At 39.2% G+C, this 21,513-nt stretch overlaps 1 protein-coding gene across 3 annotated transcripts in view; it reads left to right on the top strand.

Moving 5' to 3' along the window:
- Positions 1–21,513, top strand: part of RAPGEF6 (Rap guanine nucleotide exchange factor 6) — a 124,591-nt gene that overhangs the window by 25,106 nt on the left and 77,972 nt on the right. For 2 of the 3 annotated variants that reach the window (XM_082291585.1, XM_082291584.1), the window contains exons 2-6: positions 411–481; positions 1,099–1,155; positions 2,107–2,190; positions 14,801–14,870; positions 20,582–20,725. In XM_082291585.1, the coding sequence (XP_082147711.1) occupies positions 411–481; positions 1,099–1,155; positions 2,107–2,190; positions 14,801–14,870; positions 20,582–20,725 (426 nt within the window). Of the gene's footprint in view, positions 1–410; positions 482–1,098; positions 1,156–2,106; positions 2,191–10,063; positions 10,087–11,279; positions 11,338–14,800; positions 14,871–20,581; positions 20,726–21,513 lie in introns of those variants that run through there. The other variant, XM_082291586.1, reaches the window with a different exon arrangement.

Here is a 21,513-nt window from a genome sequence, read left to right as displayed (position 1 = left end):
TAGTGGCTTAGGTTTTCACTGGTTTTTAAAAAATTTCTTCTTTAAAGAGATCTGAGAAGGTTTCAACAATTTTTGACCTTGGGTGAACAGGCCTGCTCTATTTGTCTTCTTCCATGTGTTGCTTGCTGCTGTATCCATTCCCATAAATAATATTTTCAGAGATATTATATATTTAATAAATTTTTTTTTTTCAGGTCAGTGTTTATGCATCAGTTGGACGTCACTCTTTTCATTTCCACAGCTCAAGTGTAGACAGGGTTCTTCAAATCTGTGTGTGTCCTGACCTATCTATTAATCTGGGCTTTGTATAATTCTGTGTAATTTATTGCAGAATCTGAAAAGTAACACTGAGTGATTAGATGTGAATGAGGTTGCTTATGTTTGTATTTTTTTTTTCTCTTTCTTTTTAGGACTTGAATACTATCTGTTCTTTCCTTCATGGACTGGACATACTCTCACATTTCAGAGAACATCAGCTAAGGTGAAGTACTCTGCAGTTAGTGTTTTTTAGCACACTTACATCTATGACTTTTTGTGGAGATAAGCAGAGCTTTTGTTTGCCTGCACTTTGAGGTGGCAGAGCATTGGCCTAATCCATTGCTGAGTTAAGTCACTGCAAATAATGTGGCATAGATTCTAAACAAATTAGCTCTTCTAAGAAGGAAGGCAGAGCTTACTACCATTTGCCTACAAAAGACTGTGTAGACAGTGCCCTGTCTTAACTCCAGATTACAAAAGCTTTTTAATGCTTCAGACATTCAGATGATCTCAGACTCCATAAAATGGAAGGCCAACAAAACATAAAAACCGCTTTGGAAGTATTTTAGTTCCTTCAGTTCTGTTGCTATGGGTAATTCCAATGTGTGGGAGTGATTTAAACATTTAGAGAACATGCTGTATGTTATCTGTTTGGATAATGAGGAACACCGTAATAATTTGAGTTTTCTGGTTAAGCACATACTTCGTTTAGAACAAAAAAAAAATAGTTGAATTTGAGGTCTTAGAGCCTGAAAGTGATTTTACTGAAATGTGGTAATGAATGGCTTATGATCTTTGGGGATTAAAATTGAAATTAAACTTCTCTTCCTCTTCCTTCAGAATAATGTCGTCAAGTGCCCGCTATGAGAGGTACAAGGGCAACCAAGTTCTGTTTTGGTGAGTACATAGCAATTGTTGGAGTTGTTCAGCAGAAATGTGAGCAAACTCAATGTTTTGCATGTTGTAATATGTAATTTGCTTTTCAGTCTCTGTCAATAATTGGTTAAAAGCTTTGGCAGAGGTGGTTGTAGCAGTAGTGCAGTGTTGATGTTTGAGAGGTGCCCATGACTTTTCAGTCCAGCTCCCAGGGACAGCAGAGTGGGGGCAGGGGTGTGTGTGTGTGTGTGTCAGTAACACGAGGTGTTACTGAAAGGCAAGCAGTGTCCCCTCTGCAGCCGTGGGAGCCCTGGTGACACTCAGTAGGTGGCACTGTATCCCTGAAGCTGGCACTGCCTGCACGGCTGCTTGTCGAAGCAGCCTGTACTGGAGAGGGATGGAGCTCAAACACCATCTCTTTACATTGCAAAATTTAGTATTTTATCTTACAGTTCTCTAGGTTCTTGCTGGGAGGCAAATATACCTTTATTTTCCTCATATTTTAGTATTGCTTATGGCATATTTATCTCCTAGCTTTCTATATAAGGCACAGCTTCCAGCACACCTGAGTCTAAATAAGATTCCACCTGCTAGTTGGTGTGGTGGGTGTGTGTGACACACACCTGCTCCAGTAGCAGGTCAGTATCTGTGGGGGGGGGGGGGGGGGTTGTGTGCTGTCCTGTATTTATAGCTCTTATGTATACTTTCACTGGAATAAAATTTTTTCACTAAAAATTTCATTTTAATAAAGTAAATTTTTAAGCTGACTTAAATGTCAAAACGTAAAGTATAAGAAACATTCTTTATGTAGATTTTTAAAAAAAATAATCCTTGTCCAGTTAAAGTTCCCAGGTTCTTACATATCAAACTGGTAGAATGGTGTATCATTATTTTACTGCAATAATATTTTGGATAATGTATTTCTCAGGTGCTGTAAGGAGAAGTACATATCAGTGATTTCTTTTCTTGCAGCTCAGAAACTATTGCAAGATGCTGGTATATCCTGCTTTCTGGATCTGTCCTCATGAAGGATTCAATGTTTTTGCCACCATGCAGGTATGTAAAACTTTTGAGTTATTGTTATTTAAGGCAAGTTGTTTTTTTTTTTTTAATAAATGCTTTCTATGTATATGTGTTACTGTAATTTTTAAAGAATTTAAAAATGATTTCATAATTTTGTTTTTCTAGAGCTTGATAGTGAAAGAAATGTTCAGCTAATTCAAGTTAAATTTTCTCAGACTTTTTCTGCATGTTGAAATTTCTTTGTGAAATACTGCACTCAATCTAGTTTGGCTTTTTAAGTTTATAAGAGAATTTGTCGTCAGCTTATTACCTTGGGGTCTCTTTGAATAATTTGTGCTGTGTGACTGTCCTGGATAGAGTTCCCCGTTGCAAAAATACGACTGCAGATCACATAGCTTCTGCCATTTCGTTGGAGGCTGTATTTAATGGCACATATGATTTTTATGTGAAGCAAGAAGGGGCCAGCAGCATCAGCTGTGGGCAGCTTATTCCAGGAGCCTGTCTGTGTCTAGAGGTTTGAGGCACAGTGAACACTGACATGCTTTCGCTGAAGCACATTATTAGACTTGAGCTGAACTTGGGCAAGTAATACCCTGAGTACCCAGAGTAATACTCTGCTTGATCTTGTACATCACTCAGAAGTGTATTTCACTGTGTTTCATTTGACTCAGCATGAGCTGACCGTGAGTGGATAGACTTAATGCCAACTCCAGCTTACACACATTTCCATATACTTGAATTTCGCGGTAAGTACTAGTAAGAACATGTAGGACTGAATTTTTCAACTCATTAAACTGTAGGCTGGATATTAAACACTTAATGCTCCTTGAGTGACTGAAGGTCCTTGAGTGAAGTTGTCCAGAGAAGCTGTGGCTGCCCCATCCCTGGAAGTGTTCAAAGCCAGTTTGGACGGGTGTTGTAGTGGCCCTGTCTAGTGGAAGGTCTCCTTGCCCTACGGCAGGGGGGTGGAACAAGATGTGCTTTAAGGTCCTTTCCAACCAAAATCATATTATGATGAGTCAATGATAAGTTCAGGAGTACCAGAAGTGAGGACATGGCACACTGTTGTTTGCATAAAAACTCTCTAAAATCATTGTTTTGTGAAACTTGGGATAAGTCACTTACAAGCACCATTGCTTGTAAGGTTTCTTGTGCCTTAAAAAAAAAAGCAAAGTAGATCTGTTATAGTTAATTCACAAGATTACAGCTAGATTTATTATGGATAATGCAGTAAAATAGCTGCTAGATGGTGAAAGGATGGAGCTGCTGGCAGATTACAGCTTACAAGGGGTGGTTCCTGGGGTGTTCTGTCTCCTTAGGTGGTGAGATCATGTAGAAAGGAGAAGAATGCACTCCTGATGGGTACCTAGGGTGTTCAGCTCACTCCATTTCATTTGAAATACATTCGTGTTCATGCATTAAATATAATGATTTTTATTTTTTCTTCAGTAGAGTGGGATAAACTTCAGTTACTTTCCATGGTCTGAATACCTTACCTCTCACATTTCTAGCTGGGGGAGCTGCAGTCACCAGACACAGGCTGATTTCAGATGAAATAGTGCCTTGGATAAGTTAGTAGTAGTCTTTCATAATTGTAATTAGCAGCATTTTAATTGCATTTGAAGTAATACTTAATGTCACTCGTTATTCTTTGTCCCCAACCAAATTCCGGATTATGTGAGTCATTCTGAAAGGAGGCTTAACTACACATCTATAAGACAGCACAATATTGCCTTCATTTTCATTGCCTCAGGTATTGCAGAGCTATCCTGTATCACAGGAAACAAAGATAAGAACTTGTTGCCATGTTCTCTCTGGCTCATGAGAATATGATCCTAGACCTGTAATATGTTCATGAAATAAACTTTATGGGAGAGTATGCTGTGTGGGATACTGTTTTGTCTGTCCTTTTTTGTTTTTTTTCATAGCAGGAAAGTAGTGGACAAGAATGTAATGGGAATGAAATGAAAACCACGTTTTTGAGGTATTCTGAGGCTGCTGAAGGGAATGGAAACACTTCTCTGCCACCTGGGTTTCTGATAGGCTTAGTGCTGCCCAGACATGGCATCAGATAAATCTTACCTGTTTGTTCTGTTGAATATAGTATAAATATATCAATGTGTGAGCAGATGTGGGTGAGGTTAGAGACAGGTGTGTTCTGCACAGGAGTGATGCAGACTAATGATGGCATTGAGTTCCCTGGCAGGTAAATGAAAGAGGACCAAAATAGAATCCTTAATGGGAGGAAGGTGGTAACTACCAAAGATGAGGAGTTAGGCTTTAATCTGGAGACCTTCTAGAACTCTGGAAAGGTCAAATGCAAAGTTTGAATAATTGTTATTCTGGAAGAACTGGGTAGGTGGAGGCATTTTGTAAAACAGATCATAGTTAGCAAATAGATTCTCGTTTGAAATTCAGTCCTTGTGTACTTCATAACACCCCCCACTCCCCAGTTACCTCTTTGTCAGGTTGCTAATTTCAGCTTCATATTTGTCCTCTGGAATATTTGACAAACGCTTTGTCTTTAAAGGACTTCTGTACATTTTAGGGTTTTTTTTCAGAATACTGGAACAGTTTTTATAAAATAGTTTGCTTTGTAAAAGCAGGATATCAGTGTTTCTCAATTAGAGGAAGCTTTTTTCTGGGCAATAGTGGGGTTTAAGGCCCCTTTTTCTTGTAAAGTTGTTAGTTTCAATTTGTTTTATGTAGCATTTGTTTTTCAAAATTGAGCATTGCACTAGAAACTAACTGCCCAGCAACTTTTGTTTAACAATTATATAAGAAGCTGCTGTTACAATTGATTGTTAGTGAGATCCTTGCAGTCTCCATAAATAATCATTACCACTGGAAGGTGGTGATGGTTTAATAACTGTTTCCTGGTACATCCTCACAATGCTTGTCTTTTTTCTGTCGTCTGCCCCGTGATTACCTTGATGGATAGGAGGAGACTGTAGTAGACAACTGTAAACTTAACCTGGAGAAGATGCTATCCTGCTTTTTTGCATGTCCTGTCATCCGCTATCTATCAGAACTACGGGAAACCTTATTTTTTTTCTGCAGAACTCTTTGAAATAAAATATTCTATGGAATCCAGCCTGAAAGAGGCTTAACCCCTTGAAAACATAAGGAGGTGGGCAATTACTGCTTTATTAACTTTGTCTCAGTATTTGAAATGTGTAAGGGAGGAAACTGGGCCTCACTGTGCTTGAAAAGGGCTTTTTTTTATTGGCTTGATGAACTTGAATACAAGTTGTAATTCAGAAATTGGTTTAAAAATTGGAGGAGTAAAACTTGCATCCAGGTACAATAAATCTATTCAATATTCCGGCACTGATGCTCATGATGAGACAAGCCCTGCAAGATTTTTAAGGTAAGAGACAGGTCAGTCAGTAATACCAGGTACAAAGATGGCATAATCTTGAGTACCCTATTGCCTGGAGAATGGATTTGTCAATAGATTTGGCATAGGAGGAGAAGAATTTGCTTCTAACATGAAAGCAATGGCTGGAATAAAAGAGCAAGATTGACGGATTTGTGGAAGGAAAATCATGTCAGCAAGTTAAAGAGGTTTTGTGTTTTAACCTTGTTTGTTAATGAAGATAATTCATGTGAACAGGATATTTGAAGGAGATTACTCACAGCAAGATTAGCCATAGGAGATATATCAAGGGCCTGGAGCTTTTGAAGCCAATTATGTCGCTGACAGCCTCCTACAGCTGTGAGAATTGAACCTCCAAGGGAAAAACACAAAGTCTTGAAACATTCAAGATGTAGTCTACTACAACAAACGCTTCTCTTTTTCCAGCCTTTCCAAAATCTCTCAAATGGAGAAAATTTGAATCATTGTTCTATTCATGTAGCGCATTTCTTGGCTAAAAACAATTACTTTATTTAAAATGGCCTCATGGTTGTGTGGTATCTTTTCATGAGAGTTGTAGATGCATCAATGACTCAATAAGCCATTTCTCTTTTCTTCAGTAGAAGGAGAAGACACAAATGCTTAGATCAAGAAAATGGTCATAATGAAAGAGGAACTGCAGTTTTGCATTATGAACAACAGCTTGGGTTGAAATTATTTTAGCTTGTTTTGTATTAGTATTTGTGAGTAACAATATTTTACTACATTTTGCAACTTACTGTGACTGTTAATAGTGTTTGCATCTATTCTCTGTGAAGTGCCAGAAGCACAGAAAATACTGTGCTTTTACAGGACTGTCAGTGTTGGAAAATAAGAATGTGAGATTAAAGATTTTCAATTTGAAGAATTTAAAGATTAACAAAATGCCATAATTTAAATTTTGATGTATGTAACTTTGTTCTCAAACATATTTATACCTCAAATGTACCATCTAAAGTCAGATTAGTTTTCCTTCTGAAGCTTGTAGTGCTGCTTTCTGCAAATACTTGTGAATTTGTACCATTCACTGCAAAAGTATATTTGTGGCTCAGAGCTCCTGTACTGCCAGCTTCAGCCAGTGCAAGGTGTACTGGTCTTTTTCTCCCCTGATCCTTCCTTTCCAAGTGTAACTTGAATACTGCTTTCTGTTCAGACTGTGCCTGCTGTATCCAAGCTCTGTCCCAGTGCTCCTCAACCTCTACTCTTCCTCTTTCTCATGTCCATCCAGTCCCTATGTCTGGAGTGTGGATAGTGCTTTTCCTCCCTCAGCTCTCCCATGGTCTGGATCCATGTATGACAGTCCACTGCTGCCATACAGTAAACTTAACTTCTGACAAACTGGCAGTTGCCAATAAGGTTCTGAATTGTGATAATTGTTGCCATAATTGGGATTTAAATTTCTTACTGCGTGACTGTAAATCTTGCAGTCACAATACAATACTCCTGAGTGTATTTTTGCTTCACACTAGAAAGCTCTTCCCAACTAACTGTTGTGGATTATTTTCTCTGCTCTTTTAAAGAGAGCTTCAGGCTTACATCCCTGTGCTTATCAAGTCTGAGAGATTTATCCCTCAGCACAGGATAAAAGCAGTGGTTATTCAGTGCATTGGTGGCTGTGGATGAGGTGATGTTTTCCCTGGGTGTTTCTGTTAAGTGATGGCTGTAACTTGTAGCATTGCCTGACAGCCACTAAGTGAACCAACAACTTGGGAATGCTGTCAATAAATGTGTTTGTAAAGCTAATTAATTCAGATAGAGTTGTTCAGATTTAAATTCTTCTGGCAGTGCTAGTGCTGGTATGAAAGTACTCTGAGGGAAAAGGGCATGTGGATGAGAAGAGGCAGCACACTAGTGAGAAGCTGTGTCCTGGTCTCCTTAAGTGCAGCAGCTTGTATTGGGCGTGCTGATGTTGCGTAAGGGCTGGGAACATGCTGCAGACTAAGAGGACATGGTGCATCTTTTCTAACATAGACTAATCTAAGAAAGTCAGAAAATGAAGAAAGACTCTGTTCAGGCCTGTCACAACTATATGGCCAAAAATTCTTGTCCATGTTTCCCCCACACCAGTCATTCCATTTTGGTCGGTTCATGGTTCCTTACAGAGTCTACCCTTTAGAAGTTTTATGGACCGCAACGGATGCTGATGGTGCCACAGGAAGAGTTTTTTGTTGGCTAAACTAAAGTGCAAGAGAAATGAAATTAGAAGGAGAGGGTTATGTATGGTTTGTTTACAACTAAAATACAATTTTACTGAGACTTTGCAATCCCATGATCTGGAATAGCTGGAAAGCTGCACAGTAAGTGAGACACAGGCTTCCTCAAAGGGTCATCACGTTCAGAGTATAAAGTAATTAATACAGAGATCTTGAGCTTGCAGCTGGTAGATTGAGTAGCATTACACAGCCTCTAAAATAATTTCCAATTAAAACTTCAGCAGGCTTAAGAGAGAAACCTGCTAAATGTTGTTATTAAGAGCTAATGCAGAAATGGATTTTGATGACTGAGCATTAATTGAAATAGGTATTTTGCATTCAGCCATATATCTTGTGGTATCTGGTTTCCTTTAAACCATTTCCTGATGGAGTTAAGTATTATAATATTTTTCTAATGAAGTTACTTTGAAGAGCTCAGGACTTGCAACAGCATATATCACGTAAACTCTGCCACTTGCATTTGCTGAAACTTTTGGTCTGTGCTGATGGACCTTTTTTCCCCATCTCCTTGCTCTGTTTCACAGATAAAGGCATTTGGGGCTGCTCAACAGCTGCTGAGGGCTCCTGATGTACCTGTAGCCTCAGGCAACTCCCCACCACCCCCATTCTTCAGATCATGGTTGGGCTGAGACAAATCTAGTGAAATTGAGACCTCCATGGAGATGCTGAGAAAAACAGGTTATTCCCATGAGGATTTTGATGTTGAGTATACTCCTGTGTCTTGACTGCAGTGCAGGAAGGGCAGATCTTGACTTTTCTATCCACAGTCACCACGACTATTACTGCTTGTTATGCAACTTCACAGGTTTTCCCTCAGTGTTACTTCCCAATCAATGACAAAGAAATTTAAGTATAAAATTACATGTTTAGATTTGTGTTTAATAACTAATGGTTATTCCAGCCGTTAATATATTAGTGTGGTACATTCATAGGTAATGGAATGGATTTTATCTTGGATCTGACCAACAGCAACTTTGCACTAGATGTCCAGGGGTTTGCTGGAACAGCTGTTCTGCAGAAGAGGCACTCTGCAAGGAGTGGAAAAATGAAATGCTTTTCATAGAATGACAGAATGGTTTTGGTTGGAAGGGACCTTACAGCTTATCTCATTCCAACCCCCTGTCATGGGCAGGGGCACCTTCCACTATCCCAGGTTGCTCCAGGCCCTACTCAACCTGGCCTTGAATGCATTCCGGGATGGGGCAGCCACAGCTTCTCTGGCAACCTGTGCCAGGGCCTACCCACCCTTATAGTAAACAATTTCTTCCCAATATCTCCTCTAAATCTACTTAGGTCAGCTTAGAGCCATTCCCCCTTATCCTGTTACTATATGCCCTTGTAGGCCTCCCTGACTTGCACAAAAACACATTTTCATCTGTTAAAAAAACAACCTAACAACGTGTCTGTTCCTTACACATCTTGTCTCTCCCAGGCCCAGTTGTGCCCTTCCGTACAAAATCTTTTTGCATTGAAGAAATGCATCCAGGTTACTGGATGAGTGGGGTCATGGGATTCACTTTGCAGTGGCGAGTACAATTTATCTTCATCTTCATGTACCTAAAAGCAGCCTGACAGGCAGACAGGCAGTTTGAGAGACAAGTATATTCATAAAAACAAAGTATCTGCAAACCCTTTGCTTGTTATCTTGATAAACTGGTATATCAGCACCCTGGCCCTGTTCTACATGTAATACAGTACTGAGTATTACTGCAGGTAAAACTCCTGCAGGTAGCTTTATTGACAGTCACAGATAACTGTACATTATTGACACCAGTTTATACAGGCAGGATAATGTTATGATTTTATAGTTCCTGGAAAATACAGAACAGAACGTAAAGTGCTTGACATCCTGCCATTGATGGCTTTGACGTCTGAAATATCTGAAAACATTGTTTCAGGATGTAGTAGAATACTGTAAATTTGAAGATGCCTGCTAATTAGTGTTAAATAATAAGACATTCAGTCTCAGCCTCCATCTGTTTGTAGGCTGAAAGCTCTTCAGGACAGGCTGTGTTTTTACCTTTAATGTATGTACGATATTCTCAGTAATGCAGAATGAGACGCTATCAGTATTGAATAACTTGAGCATATTGATATCAGGAAATGTTTGAGTAAAATGTGATAGCTATTGCTTAAATTCGTCAGTCTTGTCATTCCAGGTGTGTTTTATCACCAAATACTCAGGTTGCAGAACAGCTGGATATGAGAATTTTCAAAACATCTCTTTTCAGAAAGCTGTGTTTGTGCACATCCTGTTTCAAGAACTACATTCAAAATACGTTATGTTGGAGGCGTTTCTAAATAGTTTGCCTTATAAAAGTAAGGTTTGTTATAAAAGGTCCAGTACCTTAAAGAAGTTTTAATACCTTCCTGTTTTGGGGAGTGAGCATGAGTGTGAAAATGGGAGTATTCTCCGATACAGAAGGTTCCCTCCTGTGATTGATTTTATTCCATTCCCTGTATCCCTGTATCAGTCAGGCACATACTCAGGTGCCTGCACTTCTGAGGTGCTCTGCAGTTGCAGAGAGATGAGCAAATCATACAGTGGAAGAGGGACAGATGAACCGAGGACTGTCACAGAATCACAGACTGGTTTGGTTTGGAAGGGACCTTAAAGCTCATCCAGTTCCAGCTGCCTGCCATGGGCAGGTGCACTTCACTAGACCAGGTTTCTCCAAGCCCTGTCCAGCCTGACCTGATCCTGTTATCTGTGGTCCTGGGCTTTTACATTTCAGTAGCTCCAGTCTGATCCATGGCCTGAGCACAGCTGTTAGTATGGGGTATCATGCCAGTTTAACTTACATTCTTTTCTCAGATGATACACCTCCTTAAGCATTTTTAATTGAGTAGCAGTGAATCAGGAGGAAAACAAGGTTTCTTGCAGATGAGGCATCCATAAATGAAGGATAAACAAAGCTTCCTTTGATATCTGGAAGCCATTTTTTTCATGACTGTTGCAGACCGTTGAGTGAGTGTGTGAAAATTAATGATGCAGATGAAATAGATGAATATTAAGTGATGAGAGCATACAATAAAATTATAAATAAAAAAAATTGTAATGCAATTTTATAGTGCTGACTTTTTCTAGGCTTCCAGCAGTGGGAAGCTATAGAATTATATTAAATTTAAGACTTATTTAAATCACACATTGTTAACAATGCCAATTAAATTGTTTGATAATTTAAAGCTTTAATGGTATATCAGTGGTAGTATGTCCTTTGACAATTTTTAAATTGTAAGTAGACCTTAATTTACATTAGTTTCATGTTTTCTTACACTTTCAGTGTTAATTTAAATTTTTAATTGGATTATTTTCCCCACTCTGCTTAAAGTACTAAAGCATATATAATGTGCTATACCTTAGTGAGTATTTGCCAATTTTCTTATGTATCTTGCCACATGTGACATCAGGAGGATGTAGTGTTTAGGGATGTGCTTTTGGTTGGGGAAGCTGCTGTGATGGTTGGAAAGCAGAAGCACTGAAATGGGCTTCTTGGGTTGGACCTTTCCAGGAAGCAAACCTGGCCCTGGGATAGGACGTCCGTGGTCGCGATCTTGTTGGGTGCCAAGGTGGGTAACCAAAAAGACTTAAGTAATAACAGCTCCTGCAAACAACACTGTGTTCTTGATGCCAGTTGTCTTTTAGTACCAAAAGATAAGATTGCCCCATCTCTTCCAGAATTAGATGAACTTTCCAGAGCTCTCTCGAGAAACAGCATGGTTCAGGTTTGAGTGGCTCTTTAATCACCAGCTAAAGACTTCTCCAAGTAATTTGCTGTTGCAGAAATGTTCCCTCTTTGGAAGAATGGTCCATGTCAAAGTTTGCTCTTGTTTCCAAGTGTGTTTTCTCTCCTCCACTTTCAAAGCTTTGTTTATCTGAACCTTTTCCATTTACAAGCATTTAGGAATGAATGTTGTTCTGAGGCCTTGATTATAATTGGCAGATTAGTGAAGTATATTGATGTCAGCAAACCTCTTAACTGATAGTGAAGCTAAACATTTTGTATTCTAAAGGAAAAATATGGAATAAGTAATTAAGAAATTTAAACCCCATGTTTCTAAAACATGTTGTGTATGTTAATTAAGAATGTTAAAAGTTGGTATTTTCAAGACACAGTGGTTGTTATGGCTGGGGAAAAACCATATGTGGCCTCCTCCTTTGGAAAAGGAGCTCTGCTATGGAATAATCAAGAAGCCATCCATGTTGTGTACCAGGAAATAATTAAACTTGACCTATTGAGTTGTTAATATGAGTAGTTTATTCTTTAGGATTAGTGGGGTGGGTTTTGTCTTTGGAACCTGATCCTTTTCCAAGTGTTTGGTTGTTGTAAAGTGCCTGATGGAGCAGAAATGATAGTGCCAAGACAGTGACCTTTGTTCCAAGCACTGTTCTTGTCCTTATTAGTGTTTACTGCCATTACTTAATTAGCAAATGCTGCAACATAAGCAGAGGGAGGCTGGACAGTGGCTGAATTGGAGGAATGTGTTTATGTATAACAAAACAAAAAAGAAAACTCCTCCTCGACCTCCAGGAGTTTGATAAATTGTTGTTACACAACAAAATTACTTTGCTTGAACAACCTGCAGCAGGAAATTGTGCTTTTTCCTAACTACAGGGGATGTAGCAGTAATGGTAATCTGTTTTGTGATAATACTGGTAAATGATTATTTCATTTATGGTTTTAAAAAGGTGCAAAACCTGAAACTTCCAGTTGCACGTAATTCCTTTATAATTTTGGTGTTTTGGAAAAAATATCTCTTGTCTTTAGTTTTCTACTATAAGGAATAGAATTATAAGTTATTTAACTTTTTTTTTTTTTTTAATTGAAAATGATCCCATAGCAAAGTTGGTCTCACTTTGGATTTTAGTTTGTAGAGAAATCTTAACATGGATTTCAGTTCACCTAAATGTTGGAGCTGACATTGAAAATGGCATTTCTGTATTTTCTGAACTGAATTAACTGTTGTAAGAGTGAGAGTAGTTTAGCCATTCTTTTATGCATTGCAAAAACACAAGACTCTCATGCCTGGATCACAAGGTGTGTGGAAAAAGCATGAAAGAAGGCATGAAAATTTGAGCTCTGAGTTTCTTACTATAGATGTGTGAAAATGCCATTTCTGTGTGAAACTCGTGCTTGTTGGGTCTGGATGAGAAAGTTTTAGTTGTCATGTCATTTATAATTCTATTGCAGTCATGTAATTTAAATATTTTTCTTTTCCTTCAGTAGACTATTAGCAAAATCAAAACTTGACAGTAGAAGCTGCCCTGCTCCTATTAATTCTAATTCTTTATCCTAACTGGATTATGCTGATAATTTCTTTGTTGCAATAATCTGAAGCTTCACTTGAGTAACTTCACTGTTTCAGAGAATCACAGAATGATTTGTGATGGAAAGGACCTTTAAGCTCACCTGGTTCCAACCCATTGCCGTGGGCAGGGACACCTTCCACTATTCCAGGTTGCTCCAAGCCCCATCCAGCCTCACCTTGAACAGTTCCAGGGATGGAGCAGTTACAGCTTCTCTGGGCAACCTGTGCCGGGGCCTCATCACCCTCACAGGGAAGAATTTCTTCCTATTAGCAAATCTAAACCTCCCCTTCTGCAGTTTAGTTTTGTTAGTCTTTTCGCTTCAGTTTAGTTGCTTAAATTCTTTTCCCGTAGTTGCACATATCCCACAGAAGTTTTGGAATGGTGTTTATAAACATGGGTCTTTTTAAATGTTCTGTATTTCAGTGGATCTTTGCCATCAAGATGACCATTTATGTAACTCAAGTCTTGCGTGGCTGGAGTTTCAGATGTACTTTTTAAATGTAACCTCAGTGAAAACAGATGGAGCTGTCCCACTTTTTAAGGGTTCGTCTCCACTCTTGTCTTAACTTCCTTCTAATTCACATGTTAATCCCTGCTTTGCATTAACTGATTCTTCAGTTATCTCACCTGCTGGTAGGTGCTAAAATGTGATTGATGTTGACAGTCTGAGTTTGTAACATGGCAGCTACAACTACTGAACTGCTAATCCAGCCACTGTGCTGCTTATCAAGGAGTTTGTTTTATGTGCTGGGGGTGTGGAATCACTTTCCTTCCATCCCAGGGAGTGGGTAGGCCAAGCATTCTCACCTCAGGCTAATGGCTGAGGAGTGAAGACAAATTTAATGTGCGAAGCCAGGTATTTTCAATTCCAGGTATCACTACGGTCACAAAAGGATTGATTTGAGAGGTTATTGGTCTGTATTACACCCCACATCCCCTAGCAGTGCCTAGCTCAGTTGTTTTTTTTTTTTTTTGCTGGTAGCTCCGGCACCCTTAGATCTGGTTGCATGGTGCCTTCTTCAGAAGTGATTCCTCTGAAGGAAGTCTCCTGTTAGAGTTGATGAGCTGAAGCACATCAGTTTGTTTTTAGCTGCTTTCCTCAGCTGCTGTCTTACGTCGCTCATTATGCTTTGTTACATTTGTTCTTTCATACTTCTTAAACAGAACCCATCACCATGACCCACTCCTTGTGATGGTACAAGTAGCAACATAAAGACAGGTCACAAGTTAAGGCTCAATGTTAGAAAAGAGATTCTCAGTCCCCCCCTTTGCTGGAGGATGAAGGGGTGATGTAGAGTTGAGGGAACTCTTATTAAAAATGCTGTGTGCTGAGTAGTATTTTGGAGTCTTTGGAATTTATGAATATTTGTTTTTACAAGGCCTGTTTAATGTTTAATTAAAATTTACTAAGGTCTTGTCAGAAATGAAATGTATTATGAGTAGTTTTGAGTATCTGGAAGTAATAATTTACAAAAGAACATTCTTTATATTTAGACTTTACATAGCAGGCCATGATGAGGGGTGCTGAATAAATTAAAATGTTATGGTAATGATACTATCTAATTAGCATTTTTCACACAATAGTTTTCATCAATTTTTCTCTTTTTTTCTTTTTTGTTTTTTAACAACATGGACCATTGCCAATTATTTTTGTTACTGAAAAGGTAAAATAGGCTGTTAATCTCACTGCTTTTTGTTTGCTTTTTTTCTATCCCACTCTAGTTTTGGCAAGCAGTCTGGAGGAAAGAGAGGATGCGAATGTATCATATTGGAACCTTCAGAAATGATTGTGGTAAGACAGATTTTTTTCATATGTATTTAAATCTATTGCTGGTTTCAGCAAATTCTTTCTCTTTTGCCGCAAAAAGCTTATTGTAAAGTATTCTGTGAAATTGCAGCAAAATTGCCTTGATTTCAATTATACCTATGGCTGCTCTTGTAACAGCAGTAGCTATGTAAATTTAATCTAGACGGGTAAATGATGATGATTAGGTCATTCTTTCTAAAATTATACTTACTTGAGTTTCAAAAGCCTAACTGTCACGCCTGAGTTGAGCATTCCTGAGTCAGGCTATGATAGTCTTCTATCTTGAATATTTTATTTACACCCCCATTCCCCATTTCATGGCTTTTATTGGTCATGTCTGGGTGGAAAAACCTTCTTCCTCCAAACCTTTGCGGTGCCACATAGTTTGAAGGCTTGTAAGTAGGAGAAGAAACATGAGACTGCTTAGCCACGCTTGAAGGGTAAGGTTTGTCACCATCCTTAATGTCCAGGATTCCTTCTGCTTCTTCAGAACACTTACTGATACTGCCAAGTGCATATATAGATGCAGATATCTGTGCTTAGAGTGTGTTGCTCAGCCCTTCCCAGGTTGTTGTACACATGCTGTGAGCAGTTGGAATATTAGGATTACTTTTCCATAGTACAGACTGACATTGTATCCCAGCAGTGTGCCCGGGGACACAGGCAGATCTCTTCCAACTTTCATCTTAGATATTGTTAATGGAGCTGAAGCAAAACTCTTCGTTGTGCTCAGAAGCCACGTGTCTGTTAATCAGACTCTGATCTCCAGACTGCTATTGATTTAGCTGCCCTAGATCTAGATATGGTAACATTAAAACTGATATTTGACAGTGTCTCTTACTGAGCATGTAAACATTCAGCTTCCGTAAGATGTTTGTTTCTCACAGCGCATTACCGGCAGGGATGTCAGCAGTGTCCTGTACCAAGTCCACTTGCTGTCCTTTGTGCCATTTGCTCTCTGCAGTGTCAGTCTGACTCTGCTTGTGGGCTCTGATAGCATCAGTAATGTGCTCTGTGCTGCAGCACATATTTTAACCTACAGTCTGCCATGAAGTTAAGGTTAAGAGTGCAATAAACCTGTCTTTACGCTTTGGAGTGAAACAGTTAATTTATTCTGAATTGTCCAGTCTCTTCTCAAAGCTGGAATTTTGGGGGTGGATTTATGCCTGGAGGGATGCCACAGGACTATTTGGGTGGCAATGTGTGCAGCCATGTCATATCTATTATTAGATATTGGGGAGAAGTTCTTCCCTGTGAGGGTGCTGAGGCCCTGGCACAGGTTGCCCAGAGAAGTTGTGTCTGCCCCATCCCTGGAAGTGTTCAAGATGAGATCAGATGGGGCTTGGAGCAACCTGGTCTAGTGGAAGGAGGCTGGTGACTTGACTCACTGCAAGTGCATTTGTAAGTTTATGTGAAAAATATTTAATGGGCAAAGTACATTATAGAAATCTTAAGAAATACCTACATCCTTCTTTGGTCATATCACCATTGTAATAATAATTAAAAAAAAAATTATTGAAGATGGAAATAAAAGAGGAGCTTCTGTGCAGTGTGTGCTTCCAAAGAGAAACTGGCCCTATTGAAATACTTATTGAAGAAACTAGTGTTGTGTGTCTAACTTGAGTAGGCACAACTGTGATGAGTGTTTTCAGAGGAACACAGTATCACAGTAGCTGGGTAAGCCAGCATTGGCCATGCCAGCTGCCTCACACACTGCTGAGTGTTCCTGGAGGCAAAGGCACAGCCCAAACAGCTGTTCACTCTGTTTTAGATCTCCTGAATTGTCTGTAATTGCAATTAAATGCCAGTAAGAGTATAGAGACACTTGAAAGTATCTTACGTCCTTCTCTGGAACTTCAGTATGTTTTTCTGGTAGGAAAATCAGAGAATTAAAAGTGCAGAATTGTTACCTCATTATATTTATGGTCATGTTTCACAGGTAAATGTAGCTACAGGTAGTATTAGCTGTATTTTCTAGATAGCACTTCAAGTAGTGTGAGAAAAAACCATCAGTGTGGTGGTGTGCACCTTGTTAATGATCTTCACTGACACAAGGTGTACTTGAGTTTCATTTCCCTGATGAACTCTTATTAAAATTTATCTTAATTCTTTTATTTTCTCTAGATTTTAATGTGCAACATGCTAATGAGGTTTAATACATAATGAATATTTATCTTCAAGCAGAAGAATTAGTTAGCTACTTTAATGGAGTTAAAGAACTCTATCATTTCCTGCTGGTGACTGATTTTTTTGAATTTTTTTTTTCTTCTCTCCTGTCGTTTTAGAATGTAAATCAGTTTTGTAGTGGGAAGCCTCTGGGAACAGACCCATTTTAAAGGCCATAAAATGTGGTCAGCTTAAGTTAATGAGGATAACAGTGTGTGAATGGGCATTGTAACTCATATTTTTGGAGGCTGAGCAATCTATTGAACTAATAATAGCCCCATTTATCACTTAGGAAAATGGTCCAGAATTGCAGCATATCTCGGTGTATTGAAGTATCCTTGCTGTTGTTCCTTGGTGCTTCATTTTCTTCTTCAGATCTAAGTGTAAGATTTCAGAAGGGCAGCGTGATACTTGCAGGTAGAAAGTACTTCATTGCTGATTTGGACTGCAGAGTGAAACAGGGAAATCCTGTGGTTCTCGATTTCTGTGTGGCAGCTAGTGCCTGGGTGAAGCTGGTGGTGTGGGAGCATCCTGCTGCTGCCAGTGTTTGAGGTTAATAAAGAACACCTTTGATTAGGATATGGCCTGTTAATGCGCTATTCCAGACTTCTTGGCACAAGAGCATGAGTCTGATCAGGAACAGCTGAGGGAGTTGGGGGTGCTCAGCCTGGAGAAAAGGAGGCTCAGGAGGGAACCTCATCACTCTCTACAACTCCCTGACAGGAGGTTGTAGCCAGGTGGGGATCAGCCTCTTCTCCCAGGTAGCAAAGGATAGAACAAGAAGAAATGGCCTCAAGTTGTGCCAGGGGAGGTTTAGATTGGATATTAGGGAAATTTTCTTCATGGGAAGGGTCAAGTCCTGGCACAGGCTGCCCAGGACAGTGGTGGAGTCACCATCCCTGTAAGGGTTTCATGGATGTGTAGATGTGGCACCTGGGGACATGGTTTAGTGGTGGGCCTGGCAGGGGCTTGGGGCATGGATGGATGTGATGATCTCAGAGTCCTTTTCCAACCTTAACAATTCTGTGATACTCTATTGAAAATGAAGTAATGGGAAGCAGTCTGTGTCTCAATCTGACTTGATGGCAGCCTGGTCCTCCTGGCTCTGCAGTGGCCCGGGGAACCTGTCCTCCTTCTGCTCCCATGCCGGGACCTGGCTCCCAGAATCCACAGAGAAGCTGAATTCTTTCATAGGGGTGTGATGAGGGTGACACCTCTCTGCCAACAGGAATTTTTAGTTTTAACCAGGTGAAAGCAGGGCCGAGTGAGATGCCCAGGTGTGCCTATCCTGTTCAAGCACAGAATATCAGAATCAGTTCTTGTAAATCATAAGTGTTGACAACCTGGTGGTCAGCTGGACTCAAAATACTGCTCTTGCTGGTGGTACTAAGCTGGAAGCTCTGTGGCATGGAGGTCTTTCCTGGTTTCTGATTTCCATGTTGTTTTTGTCAGCAGCAGTTCACTAACCGAAGGAAGCAGGTGGTCTCATTTTCCCCCACTTGTTTGTTTTGACTTAGTGCTATCAAATAATTTATTTATGCTCCCTTCTTAGTTTCCAGTTAGAATTGTGAAAGAAAAATAATTTCTTCTGTCACTGAGTGTTTGTTTTAATATAGTGTTAAAAATACCTGTTTAGTTTGGGGCTTCTTGATAATAAGGGTTATCTGTATTGGAAGAGCCTTTGTTCACCTCAGCAGTTTTCGGGTCCAGGTGAGTCTGTTCTGTTGAAGAAGCTCACTGCTTGTTTTGTTTTCTAGGGTCTTATAAGACTGAATGCAGAGAAAAAAGGATAATAATGCATTTATTGAAGGAGCTTGCATAGAAAAAATTAAAAATTAAATCATTGCAATTTTGGTTATTTAATGAGTAACTCTTTACAAAACCAAAATTCCTTATTTCTGGAGGACTTCTGTACAATTTGAGGGCAACACTGTGCTAACTAGAAATCCATATTTATGCTGCATGAAGAAAGGCTTCTATATCAATCATCTTAGTGCATTTTTTTATGATACTGGATGGCCTGTTTAAAAAGATTTTTTTGTTTCTTTTTTGTTTCTGCCTGCATGCATTGTATTCTTTACACCCTTATACCATTGTGCTTACAGCAGTGCTGCAAATAGATACCTTTGGTCGTTGTCCTGTTCCTTTGCAAAGAGGTAGTAAAATCCTAGTGAAAAGTGTGGTTATCTGTTGCTGGGGGAGCTCAGCTTTTCTGATTTCTTTTTTTGACAATATTATGGTGTGAGCTTCACTCTTCTTTTCTAACTTTTCTAACTGTTATATCTTTAACCCATGTTGTTAATGTATGATTTCTCTATGGAATCAAAAAGAACCCGCAAGACAAGCCCAGCTGCTTGCACCTTCCTCTGACTTCAGACAGAACGTAGCTGTTTGGAAAAAGTGATGTGGAAGGTAGATGTGATCTTGCTTTTGTGATGGTGTAGTTTGGTTACTTTCCTGTTTCTGTCTGTTAAGTCGTTCTGGGTTTAATTCCTTTGTACCTTCTGGATTTTAATTTTGAGATAATTTACTTGAGTATGTGAAGTGAGAGCTGTATAAGACCACGCAGAGGTTTTTCTCCTGTTCCAGTAGTACAGCCTTAATGTTTAGGATTTTCCAGTGAAATTTGGAGAGAAAAAATGAAAAATAAGCAATTGAAGACAGCAGAAACTTCTACATAGTAAATAGATTGTAGAGAAGCTTCTTGGCTGCTGCAGCCTATTTGCATGCATGTCTGCCCTGCTTCCTGCTGGGAGATATTTTTCCAAAACATCAAAAGGAAATGGGAAAGGATGAGACTGCTTTTTATAGAAAAAAAGAATTGTAGCTATTGAGATAAAAGGTTTCATGTTGGCTTTTACTAACAAGATAAATTTACCTAATTTTTAATGTTTAGTCACAAATATTATTTAACATCAAGATATGAATCAAGTTCCAGCCATTTCTCCATAATCCACTGGAAGTGATTAGAAGGTAGTATGACATAGGTGAAGTAGCTATTTATAAAAAGCTGGAATATTTAAAGTTGTTTAGTTGTGACTGGTACTAGAAATAAATTATGCTTTTAAAAATTACACTAATAAAAATAGGATATATTCAGTATTTTTGCCAGATTGTAAATACACAAAGAAATGGTAACTTCTGTGTTGAAGATAAACTTGAAATGAGCAGTGCCTAATAACTCTTTTGTGCTATGTGTCTATGTGTGGGTGCAGAAGGGTTTCTGCTGATAAATGACATTGTTTAGAGGGATACGTGTGCCTTTTTTACGTTTTTTTTTTTTTTTTTTTTTTTTTTAAATAAATACACTGTTTCCCGGAAGGAAACTGTGGCCTCCAGCTCATTGTATTAAGGCACTTCTGAGATCTGCAGCAGTGGTTCTCCGAAACAACCACGGTTGTTTTCTTCAGAAAGTTTAACTGCCCTGAACTTATGTTTGTTCCTTCCCCATGAGCTTCATACGGCTCCATCGGCTCTCAGTGCTATGGAAGAACTGGATGTTTAACCAGGAGCCTGAACATGTGTTTCAGGTGGAGAACTCCAAAGACAATGAGGAAAACATCTTGCAAAGAGAAGTCCCACTCCGTCAGTCCCGTCGGAGGTATAGGAAGATTAACCAGAGGGGTGAGCGTCAGACCATCACGGGCCACGTGGATTCCAGCAGCTACATGTCGGTGAGTCTGCTCTCCCTTGGCCTGTCTCCTTGGCATTGTGATGTCTGCATGGCTGGCTGGAATTTTCTTTTGCTGACAAAACTGATGCAGTGAAATAGTCCATGCTTGCCATTTTTGAGAATGCTTCTTTCGTGTTGGGGAGCAGTGATGAAGTGGTTTGGATTGGAACACCATAGGTGGAAATGAAGGTAGTAGTTGGAAAAGATGAGGTTTTTTCGGTTTAGGGATCTTCAGCTGAGCACTATAAATAAATCTTAATATGATCACTGGACAGAGAAATGGTCATTCTTCATTTTTTGTTGGTTTTACCTGGAGTTCTTTTGGTAAGATGTATGAATTGGTGGGTTTCTGGTTTTTTCCTTAATAAATGTGAACTATGGTGTAGAGTTGAGTTCATCACAAATGCAGATCAGTACAGCATTAACACTCTTGTACTTGGTTGTGTTTACTTGCTTAAAAATAGTATAGTGGTAGTTCAAGCATCAAGAAGAGTTAACAACTCATCTGCTAGTTTTAAATAGCAGCAGAGACTATAAACTCTGCTCTGTGTGAAGGCACGTACCTCTGTGGTTTCAGGGCTGCAAAGCTTATGCGAAGGTTTTTCTTCACCCTTATTTTTCAAACTTCCTGCTTGGTAACAGGATATATGTGATCTAGACAAATTATTGTTCTGGATAATTTGATCTGCTTTGAAAATCAAAGGTTAAAACCAGTACTATCATTCAAGTACAACCCTGGAATAGTATTCATGCTCAGAAGAGAAAAAAACCAATTTCTCCCCCTTTTGC

This window comes from Coloeus monedula (genome assembly GCF_965178545.1).
Source record: "Coloeus monedula genome assembly, chromosome: 15".
Lineage (NCBI taxonomy): Eukaryota > Metazoa > Chordata > Aves > Passeriformes > Corvidae > Coloeus > Coloeus monedula.
Note: the sequence above shows the minus strand (reverse complement) of the source record. Positions and strands in the feature narration are given on the sequence as shown.